Source organism: Rhinopithecus bieti, unplaced genomic scaffold (assembly GCF_001698545.2).
Source record: "Rhinopithecus bieti isolate Rb0 unplaced genomic scaffold, ASM169854v2 scaffold_39900, whole genome shotgun sequence".
Classification (NCBI taxonomy): domain Eukaryota; kingdom Metazoa; phylum Chordata; class Mammalia; order Primates; family Cercopithecidae; genus Rhinopithecus; species Rhinopithecus bieti.
Genome location: NW_016816297.1, coordinates 11,933 through 21,409, shown reverse-complemented (window position 1 = coordinate 21,409; position 9,477 = coordinate 11,933). Strand labels below are relative to the sequence as shown.

The following is a 9,477-nucleotide window of genomic DNA, read 5'->3' as shown; positions in this document are numbered from 1 at the left end:
TTTTTTTTTTTTTTTTGGCCTCTGTGTTTGCTGTTTTCTGTAAGAACAGGTTTCTTGGGTTACTTGTAAAGCATCTGTTATGGTCAGTTTAGGACTAACTTTCTCCCGGTCTTTCCTTTGCTTCCTATAAGCTATCAGTTTAGGTCCAGAAACATAGGGTTTCCTCCAACCCTGCTACCTTGACGCATATTTTCTTCCTACAGTGCTCTATAAAAAGCTGCATCACTGCCTTCCACGTCACCTGTGCCTTTGAGCATGGCCTAGAGATGAAGACCATCCTAGATGAGGGAGACGAAGTGAAGTTCAAGTCATATTGCCTCAAGCATAGCCAAAACAGGCAGAAACTTGGAGAAGCTGAGTACCCCCACCACAGGGCTAAAGAGCAGAGTCAGGCCAAAAGTGAGAAAACCAGCCTGCGGGCACAGAAGCTTCGGGAGCTGGAGGAGGAGTTCTATTCCTTGGTACGAGTGGAAGATGTGGCTGCAGAGCTGGGTATGCCCACACTAGCTGTGGACTTTATCTATAACTACTGGAAACTGAAGCGGAAAAGTAACTTCAATAAGCCATTATTTCCTCCAAAGGAGGATGAAGAAAATGGGCTGGTGCAGCCAAAAGAGGAAAGCATTCACACTCGAATGAGAATGTTTATGCATCTACGCCAGGACCTGGAGAGGGTAAGGTGACCAACTGTGACTAGTATATAGGTCTCGGTCTGTGTAGAAATGGAGGTCCCACTTCCGGTTTAATAATGGTCAATGAGCTCATAATAGTGTGGGCTTCTGTGTCCTTGCTTATCTACTGATCTCTTTGTGGCCCCAGACTTTGGGCTCTGTGTAAATTCTGACAGGCACATCCAGGGGATTTGAGAGGACTCACATATATGCTCTATGAACTTTACATTTGAAATAAACTCTCATTTGGTTTACTTTTTATTCACTGTTGAGCCTAAATTGGCCCCTCCATATTTTACTGACATATTTATGAGACTTTAGGCTGAAGAAAGAGTGAATTTTGTTCAGGAAAACACCAAATTAGAGTTTCACAAACTTGGCACTGTTGACATTTTGGACTGGATCGTTGTTTGTTGTTAGGGGGCTGTCCTTTGTTGTAGGGGAAATTTAAGATGTTTACCAGCATCCCTGGCCTCTACCCACTAGATGCCAGTAGCACCCGCACACACACCCCCAGCGTGACAATCAAAAATGTCTGCAAACTGCTCTCCCCCAGTTGAGAGCCACTCCACATGATAATTCAATATAACTCATGGTGTATTTATCAGGTATCTACTAAATGAGATGCTGCAGGGCTTCAAGGGTAAGTTAAGCCCTGTGTTTATCCTAGAGAATTTTCTAATTAAATGTAATTCTATAAATGACTTGTGTTTTTTCTCTGCTACCAGAATTTGAAAGAGAACTAATAGAGTTGGCTCACTTTTAAAAATTTAAGACACTCACATATAGTACCTACTATTACTATTATTGCCAACACTGTCCTAAGCATTTTGTAAATATTAATTCATTTAATTCTAACATGCCCATGAAAAACTACTATTATTATCATCATCGCTATTTACAGATGAACAAACTGGGGCAAAGAAAGTTTGTGTAACTTGCCTAGGTAGGGAGTACGAGAGAGTGAGTATTTCACCTTTGTGGCTGTGAAAACTTGGTTGAGCTGAAAGTGTGAGCAAAGAAAACACTTCTAGTCTTCCCAGTGGAACTGTATCCTGCCCATCCGGCACTGATTAGAAAATTCTACTGGGTACAGCCAGCATTGCCATAATTCATACTCAGGGATCTAAAAGGAAGGCTGAATTGTTAAACTATCATTTGGTCTTCCCAACCTGGCTGTGCAAATAAATATCAAACCCATGACACTGCAAGGAGAGTAGGTTTCAGAAGGCAGATTTGGAGCATTTTGCTCTTACTATTGATTTATATAGGAACCATGATCCCACAATTGACCATGCTGTGTGAATTCCTGTGGAGTGGCTCTCATTCTGCAGCTCTTAGATTCTGTCTTCTCTCCTCACCCCGCCCTGACTTTAGTGTCTTTATTTTAGCCAAACAATTTCAGTTGTCAGGTTTACTTAACATGACAAACAAATCTCTATTTGTTGGGGATTGGGCTTTCAGGTCCGAAATCTGTGCTATATGATAAGCAGGCGAGAGAAGCTGAAACTGTCACACAACAAAATACAGGAACAGATCTTCGGTTTGCAAGTCCAGCTTCTTAACCAAGAAATTGATGCAGGTAACCTGTATATTTAAAATGTCCTAACAAATATGTAGACTCTGGTTATATCCTATCTTAACAATTTAAATTTCATGCCAGTCATTCCACTTAAAAATCTTTTTAAATTCTTGTCAGATATCTCATTTGCTTCAGTCTAATCTTGGTATAACCTGGCCCATTTCACTGTCAATTCATAAGGCAAGAAATCCCAGGGTGGGGTAGGAGGAGTTGTAGGTCTAGGGCAGGTAATCTAGGTCCCAAACAGATATTCGAGGCCATTAGTTGAAGCCATGAAATTATTCTGTAATTATCAAATTCATTTAGAAATCGACAGGATAGAATCTAACCTGTTTCCAGAAAGCACTTAATTCCAGGGTTACTCATCTTAACAGTAGTCTATTAAAACAAATCCTTAGCCAGAAGTAAGTTTTTAGATCTGAGTTGTTATCTTTTCATTTATTCACTAATACTTGTTGAGCACCTACAGTGGACTAAGTGCTGATTTACAAGATAGAGCAGAAAGCAAGACAAAATCCCTGCCTGTAGGGTATACTGCTTACTTGGTGAGCAAGACAAGTGAGTATAATTATAGTGCCCTAAGCATAGGGAGCTTGGCTGGAATGATAACAGTCATATTCAGTGACACCTGTAAACTCCCTGTGCCTCATTTAACACAGTGGTCAATGGCAGAGCCTGGGCAACTAGGGGTCACTGGACAGGGTATGCAGAATCAGCTCCTGCCAAGGGAGCCATGGAGCAAGAGAGACACTCAGAAATGAGGTGACAAGTGGGTGCCAGAGGCCCTGGAGTATCTCAATGTCATGAGTCTCAACAGAGTAGTGTAGCAGGAGGCAGCAAGACTGCTCAGCCACAAAGGGCAACATGACAAACAAGGAGAAGCAGAGGACAACAGGGAGAGTCCCTGCATGCCAAGGAAATTGGCTCCTACCCACATGCCTTCTGATGGGTAGGAGTCAACCTCATTATGACTTGCAGCATCAGCAGGTGGTAGCTGCTGACAGAAATGGGGATTTTGTGGGTGTTCAAGATGGACCTTTGGGGAACAAATGCTGCCCACTGGGGTACCTAAAAGCTATCCTCTCGATATCTCATTTTTGTGAGGCTACAGTAAGATGATAATGGGCAAAGGTCAAGTCCATATACAAGGAGGAATTGTTTGATAGTGCTTTTTAAATTTCAAAGTACTTGAAATAATACAAGAAGACCTGTTCTAACTGTGATTGTAGGGTGACTTGACTGAGAAATTGATTGCTGATACTCCCCAGCCAATCCTAAACCTGGCCAATTGGCAGGGATGTTATGATTCTTCTCTGCTGGCCTTACCACTACAAAACCTTTCACCTCCATAATGTTCATTTGTAGTCAGGAAATTATTCTAGGTTAAGGATATAAAATGTATGGGAACCACCCACTATCACCTCTAATGCCAAGTTAAAACACATACATAATCTTCACCTACCAAAACCCTTGCAACATTTCTGAAGGTTTGTGCTTGCCTTGCTTCAGGAAGGCCAGAAGAGATTAGAGGATGGGGCCTGAAATGTGTATGTTTAAGACACATACTAAGTGCTGTGCCATACCGACACATGCATACACAGACACACAAATAGGGAGACCCTGTTCTAAACCATTGCTAGAGACATTCTTAGAAATGGAAGGGCAGAGATGGGAAGCAGGAGGCAGCACACTAGTTTGTGATCATTTTACAAACTAAAGGAGCAGAGGTGAAGAGGTATGGAGCCATATAGCAAACAGTGGCATTGCTGAGTTTCTCATCTGTAGCATTCTTGGCCCCAGCATCTAGTTCAGCTCACTCCAGCTGCTGCACCATGATGTACATACCTAGCAGAGCCAGGTGCTTGTTAAACATTTGGAAGAGTAGGTATGTGAACTCACTCTGCCATAAGCACAAAAGCCATTATTTAAATCTGTTGTTAAAATGAATCTTTCTTTTTTACCTCAGGGCTACCTTTGACAAATGCACTCGAAAACTCACTGTTTTATCCACCACCAAGAATTACCTTGAAGTTAAAAATGCCCAGATCATCCCCAGAAGACCACAGAAACAGCTCCACAGAAACCGATCAGCAACCCCACTCTCCTGACAGCAGCTCCTCTGTTCACAGTATAAGGAGCATGCAGGTGCCCCAGGAGTCACTAGAAATGAGAACGAAATCATATCCGAGGTACCCACTAGAGAGCAAGAATAACCGTTTGCTGGCCAGTCTCAGCCATTCTAGGAGTGAAGCAAAGGAGTCCAGTCCTGCTTGGAGAACCCCGTCTTCAGAGTGCTATCATGGGCAGTCACTGGGAAAGCCTCTTGTCCTTCAGGCTGCCCTCCATGGACAGTCTTCCATTGGGAATGGGAAAAGTCAGCCTAACTCCAAGTTTGCCAAATCCAATGGCCTGGAGGGCAGCTGGTCTGGGAATGTCACCCAAAAGACAGCTCAAGTGAGATGTTCTGTGACCAGGAGCCTGTGCTCAGCCCCACTTGGTCAGTCAGGGCAGCTTTAGAAAATCCACTGTAGAACACTTTAGTAGGTCCTTTAAAGAGACCACCAATAGGTGGGTGAGGAACACAGAGGACCTCCAGTGCTATGTAAAGCCAACCAAGAATATGAGCCCCAAGGAGCAGTTCTGGGGTAGACAGCTTCTCAGGCGGTCTGCAGGGAGAGCTCCATATCAGGAAAATGATGGCTATTGCCCAGATTTGGAGCTGAGTGATTCAGAAGCAGAAAGTGATGGGAATAAAGAAAAGTCAGGGTAAGGAAAGATAGCTCAGACAGGGAAAATCCTCCCCATGACTCTAGACGGGATTGCCATGGTAAAAGCAAGACACATCCCCTTTCCCACAGTTCGATGCAAAGGTGATTAGAAACTTCCAAGGATGACCCAACCTTTGCCTTTGCCCCATATATTGGGGAAAACCCATACACCAAAAGGATTTTAGCATATGTTAAGAGAAATTGCAGTGAAAAGGATAACATTTTCCATAGTAAATTGTCTTGCAGTTTTGAAAATGTTTCAAGTCTAGTTTTACAAGCACATTACAGTAATTGCAGGTTGTCCAGAGGTTGGTTTGTCAGAGGCTATTGGGAACAGCTGGGCCCAGGGTATTTGCTCAGTAAATATTTTGGGGCAGCTTTGCAGTTATATAACACATTGACAAGTATATGTATTAAGAGTCCTTGCATTGTTAACTGATTTGCAAGAGACCATGATTATCAGACACTAAAACTACTTATCTTTTGAAGCTACAGCATGTGACTCCCAGAGCTCCTGTCTGTAGGAAGTTTCTAATTCCACTGGTATCTATAAACCCTTTTCAGGGGAGAGACCAGGAGACCACCATCTTAGATACTGTCAAACTCACTACTGTCTTCCTTTGTTCTGCACAAGGTTGAGTTCCTTTCACAGTATCTTAACTTACTGAGTCAATACTCCTCATGCTTATCAGTGTCCAGTGCCTGTTCCTAAACTTGCTTGTTGGGGACACACTCATAACTATTTCACCTGACTGACAAGCATAAAAGGCTAACTTGTGGATAGTGTTTACAAAAGTACAAAAGTACTACTTCCAAGGAAAATGCTCTGATTCTCTGTTTAGGCATTTGTGAAGTATTCCAGAGCCTTTCCCAAAGTGAGACCATTTCTGGGGTATTTGTACCAGGTCAGGGTTTTGTGTTGTTGTTTTCAAATAAGTTTGACTAAAATAAGTTTGGCTGACAGTTTTGTATACCTGCTTTAATGTTTATAAAATTTTATTGAGGTATAATTAAAATATAGTAAAATGCACAGAGGTTAAGTATTCTTACCTGCTTTAATTTTGAAACAGATTTTATTGTCAAACAGAATTTGAAAGCATGTGTTTANCAGAAGACCACAGAAACAGCTCCACAGAAACCGATCAGCAACCCCACTCTCCTGACAGCAGCTCCTCTGTTCACAGTATAAGGAGCATGCAGGTGCCCCAGGAGTCACTAGAAATGAGAACGAAATCATATCCGAGGTACCCACTAGAGAGCAAGAATAACCGTTTGCTGGCCAGTCTCAGCCATTCTAGGAGTGAAGCAAAGGAGTCCAGTCCTGCTTGGAGAACCCCGTCTTCAGAGTGCTATCATGGGCAGTCACTGGGAAAGCCTCTTGTCCTTCAGGCTGCCCTCCATGGACAGTCTTCCATTGGGAATGGGAAAAGTCAGCCTAACTCCAAGTTTGCCAAATCCAATGGCCTGGAGGGCAGCTGGTCTGGGAATGTCACCCAAAAAGACAGCTCAAGTGAGATGTTCTGTGACCAGGAGCCTGTGCTCAGCCCCCACTTGGTCAGTCAGGGCAGCTTTAGAAAATCCACTGTAGAACACTTTAGTAGGTCCTTTAAAGAGACCACCAATAGGTGGGTGAGGAACACAGAGGACCTCCAGTGCTATGTAAAGCCAACCAAGAATATGAGCCCCAAGGAGCAGTTCTGGGGTAGACAGCTTCTCAGGCGGTCTGCAGGGAGAGCTCCATATCAGGAAAATGATGGCTATTGCCCAGATTTGGAGCTGAGTGATTCAGAAGCAGAAAGTGATGGGAATAAAGAAAAAGTCAGGGTAAGGAAAGATAGCTCAGACAGGGAAAATCCTCCCCATGACTCTAGACGGGATTGCCATGGTAAAAGCAAGACACATCCCCTTTCCCACAGTTCGATGCAAAGGTGATTAGAAACTTCCAAGGATGACCCAACCTTTGCCTTTGCCCCATATATTGGGGAAAACCCATACACCAAAAGGATTTTAGCATATGTTAAGAGAAATTGCAGTGAAAAGGATAACATTTTTCCATAGTAAATTGTCTTGCAGTTTTTGAAAATGTTTCAAGTCTAGTTTTTACAAGCACATTACAGTAATTGCAGGTTGTCCAGAGGTTGGTTTGTCAGAGGCTATTGGGAACAGCTGGGCCCAGGGTATTTGCTCAGTAAATATTTTGGGGCAGCTTTGCAGTTATATAACACATTGACAAGTATATGTATTAAGAGTCCTTGCATTGTTAACTGATTTGCAAGAGACCATGATTATCAGACACTAAAACTACTTATCTTTTGAAGCTACAGCATGTGACTCCCAGAGCTCCTGTCTGTAGGAAGTTTCTAATTCCACTGGTATCTATAAACCCTTTTCAGGGGAGAGACCAGGAGACCACCATCTTAGATACTGTCAAACTCACTACTGTCTTCCTTTGTTCTGCACAAGGTTGAGTTCCTTTCACAGTATCTTAACTTACTGAGTCAATACTCCTCATGCTTATCAGTGTCCAGTGCCTGTTCCTAAACTTGCTTGTTGGGGACACACTCATAACTATTTCACCTGACTGACAAGCATAAAAGGCTAACTTGTGGATAGTGTTTACAAAAGTACAAAAGTACTACTTCCAAGGAAAATGCTCTGATTCTCTGTTTAGGCATTTGTGAAGTATTCCAGAGCCTTTCCCAAAGTGAGACCATTTCTGGGGTATTTGTACCAGGTCAGGGTTTTTGTGTTGTTGTTTTCAAATAAGTTTGACTAAAATAAGTTTGGCTGACAGTTTTTGTATACCTGCTTTAATGTTTATAAAATTTTTATTGAGGTATAATTAAAATATAGTAAAATGCACAGAGGTTAAGTATTCTTACCTGCTTTAATTTTGAAACAGATTTTTATTGTCAAACAGAATTTGAAAGCATGTGTTTAACACATGGATATAATTTAGCTTTGTGTCAACTTTGAATCTGAGGCAGTTTCCCAAACAAAAAGGCTGGAGCCATTTTTCAGAAGTTGCTTATACCCTGTTCCCAAACTATCAGCCTTGATTAATTTCTAGTAGGAAGAGAATAATTACATTTGCAGGGGGGGGTGGATAAAAACATGTCTGCTTCCCATTTAAATAAGAAAGAAATGATGCCGTTTCTTAAATGTGAAGCAGACTATAATTCTCAGCTCTCTTTTCTTCTTAGCCTTAAATTAATATTCTCTTTCTTCTAGTTTGGGAAAGTCTAGTGGGAATATTCAGACAAAAGAGGCCATTTTCCATTTTTAAAGCTTCTTACTGGTGAAACAGCCCAGTTGTTGTAGGTGCCAGTCAGTCAAGGCAGGGGCCCTCTCTCCGTCAATATGGAAAACTCAGCAGTTTTCCTCTCCCCCAGTTGTGTTCTTGTCATGTTGTTAATGGGTTCCTTTGCTTTTTGCTTTCTCCTTTTCTGAAAATATATGTGTTTCGCCTCTCTTTCGGCTACATCTTCAAAATATTTCTTTTGTGCCTATGTACATGTGTAAACATGCCATAGCATGTGTGGTAGGTGTCCTGTATTTTGTTTGGAAAAAAAAACTATCAAAATGAGGAAGAGAATTTCCCCTATTTACGCATAGGTTTCTGTGCTTTTTCTTTGAGTTCTCTGGAGTAGATATTAATTTGACACCTTCATGGTAATGAAATTATGATGGAGCTGTGTTGTAAATTCCTTATGTCAGAGGCCAGTGCAGTAGCCTATGTCCTTTCATGCCTTTCAATTCTGAGTGGGAGGAAAAGCAGACATCGAAACAGTGCTTCAGCCAAATTCCATATGTAATGCCATTGGGAGAGTGTTGACTAAAATATCATTCGTCAGGGAAATATAGTTGTAATATTTTTACAGGATATTCCTAGGTAAATGAAGGAGCCTTCAGTTGTAAATTTCAATTACCCCAAAATGTATTTGCTACATTTTGTTGTTTGAAGTATTACCTCTTAACCTTCTTTGTTAATTTTTTTCATTTTGTCTTATATAGTCCAGTTTTCCAAGATAAGCTCAGTCCTTTTCAAATGTCACCTTTTACCAATACTTTTCATTAAATTATGAAAACTGCTAACTACTGTCAGTGTGTTTTTTATTTTGGCATATTGGTTACATATGTTCCTTTTATATTTAAAAAATTATATTCACTGAACAAAACAGATAGTGTGGAGGGAGGGAGGAGGAAGAGGAGGAACTGAATGTTTAGAAGCACACATTGAACATTCAAGTCAATACCGGGGACCCAGGAGAACTCTGGATACTTGATCTTTACCAAGAAATCATGATTTTGTCAGACTGTTAAGATAAAGGCCTTAGGATCATCATAAAACATCACCAGAGAGATAGATCCTATCTAAAGTGACAAGACTGAAAAGGCTTCAGTCAGGCATCTCTTAAATATATACTCTTTACAATATTCTATTTGGAGTCTTGTG

At 41.4% G+C, this 9,477-nt stretch overlaps 1 protein-coding gene across 1 annotated transcript in view; it reads left to right on the top strand.

Annotated features, from left to right (window-relative positions):
- JADE3 (jade family PHD finger 3) overlaps positions 1-9,116 on the top strand; it is a 159,788-nt gene extending 150,672 nt beyond the window's left edge. The window contains exons 10-13 of the mRNA XM_017854805.1: positions 204-674; positions 2,136-2,253; positions 4,220-4,398; positions 6,222-9,116. Coding sequence (XP_017710294.1) covers positions 204-674; positions 2,136-2,253; positions 4,220-4,398; positions 6,222-6,953 — 1,500 coding nt within the window. The 3' untranslated portion in view covers positions 6,954-9,116. The remainder of the gene's footprint in view (positions 1-203; positions 675-2,135; positions 2,254-4,219; positions 4,399-6,221) is intronic.
- Positions 9,117-9,477: the final 361 nt, after the last annotated feature.